The 15,813-nt window shown below is 42.1% G+C and overlaps 1 protein-coding gene across 4 annotated transcripts in view; it reads right to left on the reverse strand.

The window, feature by feature from the left end:
* Window positions 1-13,582, reverse strand: part of IYD (iodotyrosine deiodinase) — a 35,496-nt gene extending 21,914 nt beyond the window's left edge. For all 4 annotated transcript variants that reach the window (XR_004442896.1, XM_033235077.1, XM_033235079.1 and 1 more), the window contains exon 1: window positions 13,266-13,582. Coding sequence is in view for 3 of the 4 variants with exons in the window: in XM_033235077.1 (XP_033090968.1) it covers window positions 13,266-13,443 (178 nt within the window). In the remaining variant the exon portion in view is untranslated. The remainder of the gene's footprint in view (window positions 1-13,265) is intronic.
* Between the last annotated feature and the right edge of the window lie 2,231 nt (window positions 13,583-15,813).

A 15,813-nucleotide genomic window follows, 5' to 3' on the forward strand; every position in this document is an offset into this window, starting at 1 on the left:
CTAGAACCTAGGAGGCAAAATATACCAAAATGAGGCCAGTATAGAAAGTAAACCTCAGTATATTAAATCAGAATGAATTGCTGTGAGTTGGAATTTTTTCAGTGAAATTTGAATCACATACAGAAAGCTTCACTGAGAAGGCTACCCACAGAGCAAACACTGAAATGTTGGGATCTAATGAGTAGATAATTCAGTCTTTAATAAGCCTGCCCTAATATTTTTCAGTCTGATGGGAATGGGTGCAGAGAAGCAATATCACCACAGAAAGCAACTCCTACTTAGATAAGAACAGACCATCAGTCTGCCATCATATGGCTGAAAATGATCACACTCACTTTCCTAAAGTAACAAATTTAAGGTCTTTTAAACCATTAAAATGTATGTATGTGCACGTGTTTGTGGTCTACCTGAATCATTATTGTACTACCTAAACTGTGTCTTTAGGAAACTGAATATAATGTTGTTATACATCTTCCTCATTGACAACCTCCCCAAAACCCAATTATATGTGCTTGATATGATGTGTATCCCATGCCTTGAGCTGTGTGATGGAAGACAATAACTTGTTACTTTTTTCTTTTAGTAGATACAAATCCACTTCAAGTGATTTTTTTTGGGAGGAGGGTTTTTTTAAATAATATTATTATTATTATAAATTTAGAGACATGGTCTCATTAGGTTGTGCGGGCCTCAAACTCCTGGACTCAAGCAATCCTCCCATCTCAGCCTCCCAAAGTGCTGGGATTACAGACATGAGCCACTGCACCCAACCATAAATCCATTTTGATCTCATTGATTAGCTGATGCAGCTGTGGTTATAGTTGTTGCAATTGTGGTTGTGGCATCTATTAAAGGAATTCCACTTTTAGTAGTGGTTAATTAGAGAATTTTTATGGATGCTGTAAGCTAGAAAAACAAAAACAAACTGAAATGCTTTGTAAAATATATTTTAAAACATTTTCTTATATGCATTGGAATGCTCATCTGTTACTGTAGAAAATGACAGTCAAAATCTAGCTGAAGGTTAGTACCACAGAGGTAGACCAGCATTCAAATGCCCAGAGTATTATATATTTTCCAATTACCAAGAAACAGCTGTGAGGTTGATCTGAGATAAAGGATGACAACAAAAGCCAAAATCCCAGGTCTACCCAGGGCTGGGAGCTTGACAGCCCCTACACTTTAAGCTGGGACCCTCAAGGTCTACAGTCTCACAGTAAGGGGGAATTTAAAATAAACCAGCCCTGATATATGCTTGCAGCCTAAGACAATATCATCTGAGTGATCCAGGGAACCACAGGCTTTCACCTTAGGTTAAAGTCATCCCAGAGTATTAGTGTCACACCATGTAAGCACAAAAGTGAATTTTCCCTGGAAATAAGTACCAATATCCTAGACCTCACAAAGTTTTTATAAGTAATTTTCCAAAAGAATGACTAGCAAACAATGAAAAATAAGAGTGTATTTAGGAAAACACAAAGTCATGAATAAGAACCATCAAAAAACTATGGGCATCAGAAACAGACCAACAATGACTTATGATACTGGAGTTACCAGCCACAGATCATGAAACAACTATGCTCACTATGTCCAAAGAAGTACAAGACACATGACTTTGGTGAAAAAAAGTGGCAGCAAATTTGAAAAAAGAACTAAAAAGATCCTCTAGAAACAAAAATGAAAACAAACGAAATTAAACATTTAATTAATAGGTTTAACATCAAAGTAGGCACAGCTGAAGAGGAAATGAATCAATAGAAAGATAGTTTCTTCTTACCTATCCAAAATGTAGCATGGAAAGAGAAAGATAGAAAACATAGGTGAGAATGTAAAAGACATCAGAGGATACAGTGAGAAGGTCTAACCATTTAACTGGAGTCCTGAAGGGAGAAAAGAGAGAGGGAATGGGCCAGAGGCAATATCTGAAAAGGCAATGGCTGAAATTTTTCCAAAATTGTTGAAAAATACAAATTTGAGATTTTAGAACTCAGTATCGTCTAGTAAAATTGGATAGAGGGGTACCCTACATGTCTCTACTTAGGTTCTCCAAGAAGTTGACTCTGAGACTGAGTCTACTGTGTGGAACGTTTATAGGAAGTATCTTTGGGATTAAAACCTATGGAAGGGAGAGGAAAGAAACAGATTGGGCAGAAGAAGCCAAGCTGCAATGCAAGTTGAGAGACGGCCTCAACCACAGCAAGGGCTATTTTGAAACTAAAAGTACCCATCAGAGTTGTCTTAGATTAGGCCATAATGGTTGGGTCTTTAAACAACCACTGCAATCAGTCATTAGATGTGGGCCATCCTGGGAGAGGTGGGATCTCAGGAGAGACAGCTGTCTACAGCAGAGGCCATCCCTGGAAGAGGCTGACAGTACCCCCAGCAGTAGAGGCAGCAAACCCTTCCTCAAGGGGGAATCCGCGTGGTACATCATCAGACCCTTCACACCATGACTCTGCAATTCCATGCATGCACCAGAAAAATCCATGCGCATATGTACAAAACTAGTATTAAAATGTTTACAGAAATAGTTTATAATAGTCCTAAACTAGAAATAGACCAAATGTTCGTCAACAGTAGAATAAATTGTGATATAGTCATATAATAGAATACTATACAATAGTGAAAATGAATGAGCCTCAGTTACATGCTCAACCTGCTTAGCATTATATTTGACTCTTACAAATATAAAACAGCAAGTCAAAATAATATAAACAGTATAATTTTAATGTTTAGGAACGTTTAGTTGTGTAAGAGTGATGCAACTAAGAAGAAAAGCAAATAAATAATTTCCGTAACATTCAAAATAGTAGTTACTTCTGCTGGGGAGAGAAAAGGTTGTGACTAGGGAATGACATATGGGTGTTTATGAAATGTTGAATGTGTATATTTCTTATCCTAAGTGATAATTGTGTAAGGTTTTGCTTAATAACTATTTGTTAAGGTGTTCATCTATGTTTTATACACTTCGTCAGTAAGTACATTTCACAATTAAGAGTTTTTTCAATGAGAAGAAGGCCGTAGAGATTAATTACCAGAGGAATCAAGAATAGGTCAACTGTCCAGAACTTTAAAAAAAAATTCTATAAAGGACAAAAGATGCTTACATTTTCTCAATGCAGCAAAAGTTCAAGTTCAGCGAAAGTAGGTAAAGTCTAGATACAGTGGAAACTTAGATCCTTAGAGATGAATTTCTTGCCATGTTACCATTTTTCTAAGTACAATAGCAAAACCAATATTTAAAATTCCTGTTTCATATTTAAAATGTCAATGCTTTCAAGAAAGATTTAGAGTTTAAAACAATGAGTAAGAACTTAAAAATGTAAACAAAACCGGCCGTAGGTACTTTTGCCTTCTGAGCAAAGTAGCATCATTTGTGGAAAATAAATTGCTCACTTCTCCTCACCAAGCTGATGAGGACAGAAGATAGTGTAAAATTCTAAACCTCTGATGATTTTCCTGTACTGCCACGTCCCTGGATTCCATGGACCACGCTTTTTCAGAGCACAGGCATGAGTCTTAGAGGGAGAGGAGCTGAGCATGACCAAGTGAGGGGAACAGAGTTCAGGGAGTGGAGCCCAAAGGGAGACCTACGACAGTGGTTCAAAAGACCTTTAGAAGAAAGAAGGGTTCCCTCACATGCTAACATGCCGTGTGAGAAGTTGGGAGATGAGGGACCAAAGAAACAAACAGAAACAAAGGTTGATTTCCACAGATAAATTGGTGTGAGGTGGAAGAAGAAAACACATAGAGGAAATTAGGAGTCCATGAGGAATGAACCTCAGAGCCAGAGGTGACTCCATGGACCCAGGTTCTGTGGGGACTCTCAAATCCTTGAGAGGGAATTGGCCTCCTCAAAGCATGTAGGATTGAGGATTCAGCCTTTTCTAAATCTTATTTTTAGTTTATTTATTTTTTCTAAATAGGATGAGCTCAGCTGACCCCTAGGTTATGTAAGTATTATACATTAGCTAAAAGAACAAAGCATGAAAAAGCAATGCAAGTCCTAAAGTTGATCTGTTTTAAATTAGTGGAACTAAACAACTTTCTTTTTTTAGACATCTGTTCAGGAAATGCCAATAGCAATGATTTTGCAATGGTTGTTGTTGTGGTAGTGGTAGTGGTAGTTGTGGTGTTTTAGGGAGAGAAGGGTGGTATAGTGGAATAAAAGTCTCTGGTGCATATGATTAGTTGGGAAAAAAACAAGTTTTCAGGTTATAATTATACATTTGCAAAACATACTATGTATAATGCAAATTACATTTAGTAAAGCTCTCAAAATCTTCCTGGAAGATGGAAATATACAATTCATTCAACAAGGTTTTTATTGAGACTTTGATATATATTAGTGAACAAGATAGATGTGACTTTTATACCATAGGGGTGAAGAGGGAAAGCTCCCCCCTTCACTCTCTGAAGGTTCACTGAAAACAAATTGACAAAAGACAGATTAATAGGAGAAAAAGCCATACAAAATTATTCTAACATGCATAGCATGGGACAATAGCAAGAGAATGATCACTTAATAACCCAGTGGGGTCCAAATGCTTATACACCCTTTTTTATAGAGGAAGAGGAGATGGGAGGTGTAAGAGTAATGAATTTCAGGGGGAATGAATGGACCCAACGATCAGATGATATATCGTCAATAATTCCCTTTGGGAATTGAATGGGACCTGAGAACAATGGTTTATGACAAAGTTTGCCTGGGAAACTTAGTGAGGAAACTTCTTTTTATATTTCTCTAGCAGGGATAGTTTGGGCCTGTTTAGAAGAAAGTAGGTGTGATGGGGGAGTGGTAATAAACATCTATCAGCTTTCTAACAATCAGTCCTAACGAAATGCCAATATCATCAATGTCACAGTGACAACCCTGAATTTTACCAAGGTGTCAATAAAGACTTTCAACACAAATGATCCTTTCGACACCATTTAAGATGAAGTCTGGCAGCCTCTGTAGTTAATAAGTGAAATATAAGTAAATGCATTAAATGCTTCCTTAACTGTTTGAAAGATAAGTTACTAACTCTTAAGATCCATTCAGCACTTGTAAAAACTAAAAGTGGTCTAAATGCATGACTTGGCAGTTTCTGCAGCTTCTAGAGTCCAAGGCAGACTCTCTTAATTAGCAGAAGGAAGCAAACTGTTGCCTCATTATCAGTGCCAGCCATTATCCCTGATCAGGGAATGGTCAAATGGTCCTCATCACCTCCTGATGGGATTGTCCTGAGTGCACTCTCGGAAAAGTGTACAGCCGGGCTGCCATTCCTGGAGCCTTTCACAGGGCAGAAGGTCTATACTATGGCTGGCAAATGAGACCAGCAGGGCCAGGCTAGGAGCTCAGTGAGCTTCCACTTCTCCCCTTCCCTTGAACTCTTGACTGCTCCCGAGGAATGTGGCCCTCACCCAGAGGCAAGAGAGCAGGCTGTGTAAACTCCTGTGTTTCCCTGCCTTCACTCTAGAGCAGTCAAGCCACCAGGGATTCAAGCTCTAAGGCCCACATAGTGCAAAGTAAATGTGTACTATTATGGCCTGCTTTTTGAATGTAAATCTTGTGCTGCCACACTTGGGGCTTGCTATTGATGCCAACAGTAACTTGCCTTGTATCATTGCACTGGGGGTCTGCAAACAATACCCTAAAATACTGACACTTGACATTTGATCTGGTGAACTAAAGAAGCACCTCCAGGTCTCCCTCTGACCTGCCTGGTCTCTGGTCTCTCTGATCCTTTTTCCTGAAGCACTGAGAGAGACTCTTTCTGGAATTTCCCAATCTGACTAAGGACATTTCTTTCCAAAAGAAATGTAATTGGGATGGGCCCAGTGGCTCATGCCTGTAATCCCAGCACTTTGGGAGGCTGAGGTAGGAGGATTGCTTGAGCCCAGGAGTTCAAGACCAGCCTGGGCAACATAGAGAGACCTCGTCTTTACAAAAAATCTAAAAATTAGGCATGGTGGTGTGTGCCCATAGTCCTAGCTACTCAAGAGGCTAAGGTGGAAGGATAGCTTGAGACTAGGAGTTTGAGGCTTCAGTAAGCTATGATCATGCCACTGCACTCCAGCCTGGGCAACAAAGCAATACCCTATGTATTAAGAAAAGGAACGAAGAAGATGAAGAAATGTAATTGTCTTAAGACCCCCTGCCTAGGAATCCAGGCAGACAGAGATAACCTGGGGGACTTTACCTGCATAATGAGAAGACTTTTGTTCACACTGAAGTTCCACCCCTCGCCTTCCCACTACTTCTCATAAGCTCAAGGAACTTCATCCCAAAGCATTGTTCTTTGGACCCACTCATTTCCCCTGAAAATCATTTACTCCTATGCACCCCCACCATCCCCTCATCCCCTATGGAGAAGGATATATAAGCATCTGGACCCCATTGGGTTATTGGGTAACCATTCTCCTGGGATTCCCCAGTGCTTACACATGTTAAATAAATTTGTATGCCTTTTCTTCTGTTAAGTTGTCTCTTGTCAGTTCATTTTCAGTGAACCTTCAGAGGGCAGAGGAGAAACTTCTTTTCATAGTTCACTAGCAGGAACAGTTTTGGCCCAAACTGTATAATTTTAGTTAGAAGGAAGCAGATATGAAGAGGGAGTGGTAATACACACGATCAGCTTTCTAGCAATCAATCCCTTGGTCCCTACAATCGCTTTAATGCCAAGGAATCCTTTAATTGTGCCATAATTAGGTTTAGCCAGCGAGGTAATTCTAGGTCACTTCTATCTTTTCACATTTAACATGGAGGTGTTTTTCTGGTTGTATCTCGAAATGCATTGCTTTAGTGTTTTTTTTTTTCAGTTCTACTACACAGTCTTTGCAAACGGGCCACTATTTTCTAATTAAGAAACCAAGGACAATTTGTGTCACATCATCCTTGTTCCCTTCTTGCAATTTTGGGAGCCTTGAGGAGTAACGTTACTAAGGAAGAGGGTGATGCAGATTTTGAAGGTGAGGATGGGAGTCACTTCAGGGCTCAGCACCTGCCCCGACAATGCCTCTTTCCCAGCTGCTTCACCATTACTCTGCTCTCTACCTGGCCTCTCAGTCATCCCGCTTCCTGTGAGGCCATCCTCATAGGGCTAACAAGAATTGTAGACAGAAGTACAGTTATAATCAACATTCATCAGGCTGCTTTGACCCACTTCCTTGTTCTGAAAGTCTCATAGCACTAGTAGATACTGACCTTTTGCATCCCCACTGTTCCTATACATAGAATTTCTGACCTTAGAATCACAAGGCTTTTGTTTGAGATAGATAAGATCTCTCTATCAGTATCATAAGGCTTTTGTTTTAAAATTACTTAAAATGTTTTTCAAATCGTGAATTCCAGTAATAGCTGATGCCAACCAGTTTGAAGACTCCCATGATGAAGTGGAATCAGCATGAGAATACAGATTCTTCATTTCCCTGTCCCATGACTTCACCCTGCACTCTGACCAATCAATGACCGCCACACTTTGACCCACTCCAAAACCCTAAAAAATCCTAGCTCCAAACTCCTCAGGGATATGGATTTAAGGTTTCCTCCTGCCTCCTCATTCAGTAGCCTTATGATTAAACCTCTTTCTCTGTTGCAAACTGGTTTCTCAATGTATTGACTTGCTATGTGCTTCGAGCAACTGAACTATTAAGGTGACACCTGGCTGCTGTATAGATGGATTATTTCATTGGTAGCACTGAGGTGGGTGGGGATTGAGAAGGCTGAAGGGTGCCCAGACAGAGAAACCTTGAATAGGGCAATGCTATCCTAAAGTCAATGGGGTTCAGAAAATATTACCCCAAAACACGCCAACTTCAGAGCAAGAAGAGCTTTCTTTCCTGAAGCAGGTCATAAAACCTAGGAAGAATTTTCTGACCCTCCCCTGAGGCAGGACATATGTCCCCCATGTAAGAGGTGCCCATCCAGAGGAAAGCAGCATCCTCATCTCTGAAGATGTTAGGGACACAGAGAAAAATCTGAACAAATAGATACTGCAAAGTGGTATGTTTTGGCTGTGTCCCCACCCAAATCTCATCTTGAATTGTAGCTCCCATAATTCCCATGTGTTGTGGGACGGACCTAGTGGGAGAGAATTGAATCATAGGGGCAGTTTCCCCCATACTGTTCTTGTAGTAGTGAATAAGTCTCAGGAGATCTGATGGTTTTATAAGGGGAAGCCCCTTTTGCTTGATTCTCATTCCCTCTTTGCCTGCCACCATGTAAGCCAAGCCTTTCACCTTCTACCATGATTGTGAGGCATCTCTAGCCACATGGAACGTGAGTCCATTAAATCTTTTTCTTTATAAATTACTGAGTCTCAGATATGTCTTTATCAGCAGTCTGAAAACAGACAAATACACGAAGTTTCTCCAGCTTATTGCCATTAGATCACATTAGACCATAGCCCCTCTGTCCTCTTGTATATCTCCACGACTGTTCAGTTTTCACGAAACCTAGCATGAAAACACACAGGTTTAACTGTTCCTTTGGGTCTTCATTTGCCTATGAAGGCTCCTGTATCACATGAAACTTATGCTAAATAAACATTTACACTTTCTGTGAATCTGTCTTTTGTTACAGGAGCCTCAGCCATGAACCTAGATTGGGTAGAGAAAAAGGTATTTTTATCCTTGTCTCCAAAGCAATGGAGTGAAGTTGACAGGATTTGTTCTTCTGAGTCCCTTTATCTCTTTCAGTACCCCAATGTCCTTTGCTGACCTTAACTTTCCCCTAGTAGGAACCCACCCAGACTTGATCTCAAGAACAACATCTTCATTCAAGTCCTTTTCCTTTCCTACTCTTCTCTCATCTAAACTTGCCTGTCTCTTGTTCTAAAAGCTTAAGGTCTTACAGGAGTCTAGCAAACCAACTTCTTCAGTTAGTCATGTCAAAGTATTAATGTCTGGGTGTGTCCAAGACAAAGCTGATTGTGTTGCTTCCCATAGTAAAAGACAACTATGCTGATCAAGCATGACTCTCTGAGCAGAGTAGAATGCCGACTTAGTATAGAATTTTTGGCAATGGTGTGCTGGTAAGCCAACTCTTTGCAGGGTGGAAGAGAGAAAGCACTGATTTATAGCACTTGCCAGTATCCATGATGCAAATAATCACACCATGGCCTGACTTCAAGCCACTGATGATTTAACAAAAAAACTCCTAAATATTTAACAATTGGTCCTTGCTAATCCCCAGAGACTAGCCCTAGTATGCTACTTGATTGGGAAGCATGAAGTTTAGGAACTGGTGGACTTTCAAGGGTGTGAGTGACACACATCATTTGTAGGATCAGTGTCATTTGGTTGAGACTCTTGACACTCAGAGGAGCTGGCCCTGGGAATGAGTCCACCCCTGGTTGGCTGACTTTCAGAAGCATGAGGCTGACACTGATTGGTTAGCTTGCCAAGTTTATTCTGAAATGAGTTGTCATGGATCCACTGCTCAGACTTGGAACCAGTTCTGAAAGCTACTTGTTATTATGGGCATATAACAGTCTGTTTCCCAAGTTTGTAGGAACATTTTTGTCCTCAAGTGTTACCCACACTGGATAAAAAAATTAACTCAGGCCTTTCTTTCTTAGAAAAGACTGGACAAGATAGGTCTCTTATTATTCAGTTAGTGACTTCAATTAGAATAATAGCTTTTGGATGGCCAATGAAGCTAAGTACAGAAGAATCCCCCACTAACATTAAAACAGATTAATCTTAATGAGATGTGTTTCTTTTTTCTTCTTTTCCCATTTCTATGAACTTCTATGATTCTGGGCCTAACTAAAGGATTTGTGGGTAGGATTTTCAATTCATTTTACTGGGACAATCTGAGATTTATTTCTTTGAGATAAACTTCAGCAACTCTTCCTTCTTGGACCCTAACTGTAGACAAACAAGGTATTAACAGGACACCAAGCTTGGCTCATTTGCAGAGGAAGACTATACTTTACATCTAATAAGCATGGACACACAATGTTCCCTCACCACCCCCCAACCCACCCACACACACACATGTGTAATAAGCATGGACATACAGTGTTTCCTCACCAACCCCCAACCCACCCACACACAATGTCTAATAAGCATGGACACACAGTGTTCCCTCACCACTCACCCAACCCACCCACACACAATGTCTAATAAGCATGGACACACCATGTTCCTTCACCACTCCCCACCCCCCTACACACACATACACATGTCTAATAAGCATGGACACACAATGTTCCATCTCCATCCCCCCAACCCACCCCTACACACAGATGTCAATTCTCTGACCTGTGAACATGGAGTAGGAATTATTTGTGAATCAGAGCTGCAGGAGGTTAGATTGGTATCCATATTTTCCTTAACTCATGCTAGAATGTCCTACAATACTTATTTTACCATTTAGCGTCTTGTTAATATTAAAAATGGCTTGAATCTAGTATCTATTTCCAGTCAACAACGCCATCTCCATGTTTCTTAAGTAAAGGAGTCCGTTCTCTTCTCCAGTTAGCTCCTTCTCAATCCCTTCCGGACCTAGAGTAAGATCTCCACATAGATCATGTCCACCACCCTGTGACTAAGAGCAGAGACTTGGGGGCTGAGAAGCCTGGGTTTAAGCATTTGTTCTCACCGGCCACCTGTGTGACCTTAGCATGCACCACTTACGTAAACATAAGAGATGAGGAGTAAATCATTTCATCTTCATGACAATACAATGAGGTAGGCACTATTAGAATCCCCATACAAGAGATCTGTGAATGCCACACTCAGGGCAGTCTTTGCCCCAGCTGCTAAGGAGGACACTAAGGCTGTCCCTTTCATTCCTCTGCATAAAGATAAGAGAAGGATGAGGATGGAAGGGAACAGAGAATGAAGAGACAAAGCACTTTGCAAAAGTAAGTGATCAGGCAGAGAGCCAGAGAATGGCCCTCCAGTTCTGCTCAGTGTTCCCAGCCTCCAGGCCCAGCCCCAGGACCTCACCCTCAACAGCCTGCCCAAGCTCTCTTGTGTCCTCAGACCTCTTGAGTCTTCAAATCCAGTGGCCTTTCCTCAATGCACACTCTTTCTGGTCTCTCATTTAATGTTTGTCCCTGCTGGTTATCTCCTGCCTCCTCCATTCTAGGTCATTCTCCCAGGTGAGAGGCAGCCCATCAAACAGCTATATATCTGGACCCTACAGCCAGACTGCTTGGGTCCTGTCTCTGCAGTCACCTTCCTGGGCTTACCCTATTGGAGCCTCAGTTTCCTTATCTATAATATGGTGATTCTAATAGTACCTACCTATTAGAATCATTGTACTGTCACGAAGATGAAACGATTTACTACACATAAAATGTGACTCTGATTGCATACCGTAAGTGCTATTAATATATAAGGGCTTGTTACTGTTGTGATCCCAGAGCTCCCTTTCCCACAGCTTCTCCCTTTCTCTAGTACATTTCTCTTCCACAGTTCCTCTTAACTGCACGTGTCCCCCAAGTTCTATCCTCACCCTTCTCTCTAGCAATGCTCTCTTTGTGGATTCATTAGTTGTCCAGGTTCCAAGTATCTTCCCCATACTGGTGACTCTCCAGTCAGTATCTGTGGCCTGGGCCTCTAACCTAGACTGTTCTCTCCCTTTTCTGCTCAGGTGTGTCACTGTCATCTGAAATAAAACATGTCCTTGATGGAACTCAACATCTTCCCCTTTAAGCTGGATCCTCATTCCCTCACCCACTTATAATAGCTTCCAGCTTCCAACTCTCCCTATCTCCTCCTTTTCCCAATATCCAATTTATTAGCAAACCCTGTTGCTCTTCCATTAACTTCACTCTGATCCACCCCTTCCCCTGCATTCCCACTGCCCCCACCATCCGGGCCACCCTTACCAGCACAAACCATTACCCAGCTTCACAGCAGATGTCCCCTGGATTAAAAGTGCTTCTCTGCTGGGTAGAATTGACATTCTGAGTGGAAGAGCTTTCAGTGTAGGAGAGCAAGAGGCAGCCCTGCTGAGAGGCTAGACTCCTGTGCGGTGCATTCAGCACTGCAGGCTCCTAGCACTGAGGTACAGCTGGACACCCTGTGCCCCGGAACTGAGATTAGGACACACACTCACGCACACATACTCTCACAAACACACGCATACACACACACACTCATGCATGCTCACACACATTCATGCAAGCACACACATACATGCACACTCACATGCACACTCACACACACTCATGCACACTCTCATGTACACACACTCACACATGCACATTAATGAACACTCACATGCAAACTCACACACAAACACACACATGCACACACACATACACTCTTCTGCACACACACATGCACATTCATGAACACACACACACTCACACTCACATGTCCAGATAGACTCTGTTTGGGGATAGGGGCATCATTAGCCCAGCTGAAGATCATGGAGCCTCTTCCAAATCAAACCCATCCCAGACAAAGCTTCTCAAACACTGGTGGCTCAAGCCTCTTCCACAGTCTCTCCCTTCCTACCTGCCTCCTTCATCACCTCTTCTTCTCAAGGTGGCCATAACCCTCCCACCCTCAATTCTCTACTTCCATTCTTACCCCCTCCCTCTGCCCTCGAGTCTCCACTTCCTCTCTTACCCCCACCCCAGGCCTCCTGGTGCTCCTGCTTCTTCTGCCACTTGTTGCCTGACAGGCCGCCCAGCACTTGCTATTTGTACCCCATTCATCCTCCCAGCCCGGTTTGTCCTTTCCCTGATTGTACTGTCAAACTCCCAGGCCTGCTCTAAACACCTTAGAATCAGTTCCACCGGGTCTGTCTCTTTGTTACTTTCTCTGATTCTCGTGTATCCTCTTGGCAGCTGAATTGGGACATGCAGTGTGTTGAGGACAAAGGCCACCCCAGTCTTTCATTTTCAGGACCTGGCACAGGGAAAGGTGGCAGCCTCCTAGGTGATGACACTTGGTAGATTTCAAAGTTCCTGATCAAAACCTGGCCACTTAGACCCTGCCCACTGCCAGCCTGGGATGAATCCCTGCAGAAAGATTTTAACAACCAGAACAGAATTGGAGCCAGGGAAAACTTCAGCCTCTCAACAGCATTTTCACTGAGCATCCAAAATAAAAAAGGGTTGGTCCCAGCAGGTGACAAGCTCATCACTGGAGACAGATGATCTGTCTGTGCCAGGCACTGATTCATTAGCAGAATAGAGGTTGATGCTGAAGCTGGCCTGTGTGTGTTTATTCCTCTCCATAAGCCCTGCCATTGACTCACACTCATCATCAACACATATGACAGCAAAGCTAAGCAGCATAGCTGGTATATTTACCTTCTTCGGCTTGGTGCAGGTCACTGCTGTCTTTTAAGTCTTCATCCACCCAGGGGCGAGCCTCGGCCATGGCTCCAGGCTCCCCCTTCTTTTTCTCCATGTGTCTATCAGCATTTTTAAAGATCCACACAACCAAAATGCAGAGAATGGCTACCAATATGGGAGTCAGGAAAAACATGGCCTGGAGTCTGATGCCACAAGCATGCACACTTCCTACACTGGTTTTAAAACACAGAGACAGTAGTGGAGAATGTCAGGAGATGGAAGGAATGCAGAGAGAGAGGTGTGCCAGGGAAGGAACAAAGTGCAGAACTCTTTAACTCTATGAGGACTTTGCAAAGGAGCAAAGATCACAGTCACATGTGTGGGGTGTTGTGCCTTTGGTCATGCACCAGTGCATTCACTTTTTAAAAGTTTGTACTCTATCAATATATTCTTAGACAACAATTGCCAGAACCTGAGTAAGAACTTCCATGTGCTAGATCTAGCTAGATCACCTGAAGAACTTTTTTTTTTTTAAATAGATTTCTGCACACCAACTCAGATCTGCTGGAAGAAAATATTCAGGAAAGAGGTTTGGCACCATGCATTTTAAATGGCATGTTTGTGAAAATAGCACTACGGTTTTGATTTTTTTTTTTATGATACCTGAGTCAATATATGGAGTAAAGAGAATATCATGTTTTGCATCAGAGAAGGACTTTGATCCAGGAAAAGTGACACAAAAAATTAAAGTGACAACTTGATTATTTATGTGATAAATTCAGTAGGGCTTTTCATTTGTTTGTCTGTCTGTTTTAGCAAGTGCCTTAGTCAGTTATGGTTGAAATAACAAAAATACTATGGACCGGGTGGCTTAAACAATAGAAATTTATTTCTCGGCCAGTTGTGGTGACTTATGCCTATAATCCTGGCACTTTGGGAGACTGAAGGGGGGATGATCACTTGAGGTCAGGAGTTCGAGACCAGCCTGGACAATATGATGAAACCCTATCTCTACTAAAAATACAAAAATTAGTTGGGCATGGTGGCACATGCCTGCAATCTCAGCTACTTAGGAGGCTGAGGCAGGAAAATAGCTTGAACCCAGAAGGCGGAGGTTTCAGTGAGCCGAGATTGTGCCATTGCACTCCAGCCTGGGCGACAGGAGTGAAACTCCCTCACAAAAAGAAAGAAAGAAAGAAAGAAAAAAATTTATCATAGTTCTGGAGGTTGAGAAGTCCAAAATTAAGGTGCTGGCAAGTCAGCTCCTAGTGAGGGCTCCCCTCCTGGTTTGCCAACAGGTACCTTCTTGCTGTAACCTCACACAGTAGATGGCGGAAATAGACCATCTCTCTCATCTTTTTCTTATAAGACCACTAATCTCATTAATGAGGGCTCCACTCTCATCACCTGTTCACCTCCCAAAGGCCCAACCTCCAAATACCATTGTATTGAGAGTTAAGGCTCCAACATATGAATTTTGCCAAGACACATTCAGTCTTTAGCATCAAAGTGCAAAAGTATGTATAACATGATGCCACTTGAATAAAACAGAGTGGAAAATATGATACATTTATACAAGCTTATGTATGTATTTCCTGGAAGAGTATACTCTAAAGAGTGGTTATATAAGGAATTCTCCTTATTAATTTTGCAATTTCTTGCGAGTCTATATTATTTCAAAATAAAGAGTTAAAAAAACAGTGGTTACTTGTTTTGGAGGGAATATGGAAACTGGATAGATGGGGGACAATGGTGAGAGAATTTCTACTGAATACTATTCCATAATTTCAGAATTTTGAGCTGTTATAAATTGAATATGTGTTATTTATTTGAATAGTCATTTTGATGGTTTTGTTGTATCATATATTGTAATACTCCTTTTTGTGATAGACAGCTGTTTTTTAAAATGTATATCATACTGGTTCCCTAACTCCAGAGAACTCTGTAAAAGATAATAAGCAGGCCGGGCGCGGTGGCTCAAGCTTGTAATCCCAGCACTTTGGGAGGCCGAGGCAGGTGGATCACAAGGTCAGGAGATTGAGACCATCCTGGCTAACACAGTGAAACCCCATCTCTACTAAAAATACAAAAAATTAGCAGGGTGTGGTGGTGGGCGCCTGTAGTCCCAGCTACTCGGGAGGCTGAGGCAGGAGAATGGCATGAACCCAGGAGGCGGAGCTTTCAGTGAGCCCAGATGGCGCCACTGCACTCCAGCCTGGGTGACAGAGAGAGACTCCGTCTCAAAAAAAAAAAAAAAAGATAATAAGCAAAGTTTATTATGGAAGCACTGGCCTCCACAGACCACTGAATTTGGTGGTGCTGCCTGCCATGCCTACAGCTTCGTGCCCTCCCTGTGCCTGCTGAAAGTGTGTCAGAGGGGACATGTCCAATCCATGTGATCCAACCCCACACAGGCAGCTGAAAACGGTAGAGCCTGTGTTGGGGCCCAGCTTCTCTTTACATCCCACTAAAAACACAGAATAAAGGAACCACTCCATAGCAAGAGAAGAGCAGAACAAATGTGCAGAGAGAAACAAGGCCTGTGAGGCAGCAACACCTCACA

Source organism: Trachypithecus francoisi, unplaced genomic scaffold, assembly GCF_009764315.1.
Source record: "Trachypithecus francoisi isolate TF-2019V2 unplaced genomic scaffold, Tfra_2.0 Lachesis_group15, whole genome shotgun sequence".
Lineage (NCBI taxonomy): Eukaryota > Metazoa > Chordata > Mammalia > Primates > Cercopithecidae > Trachypithecus > Trachypithecus francoisi.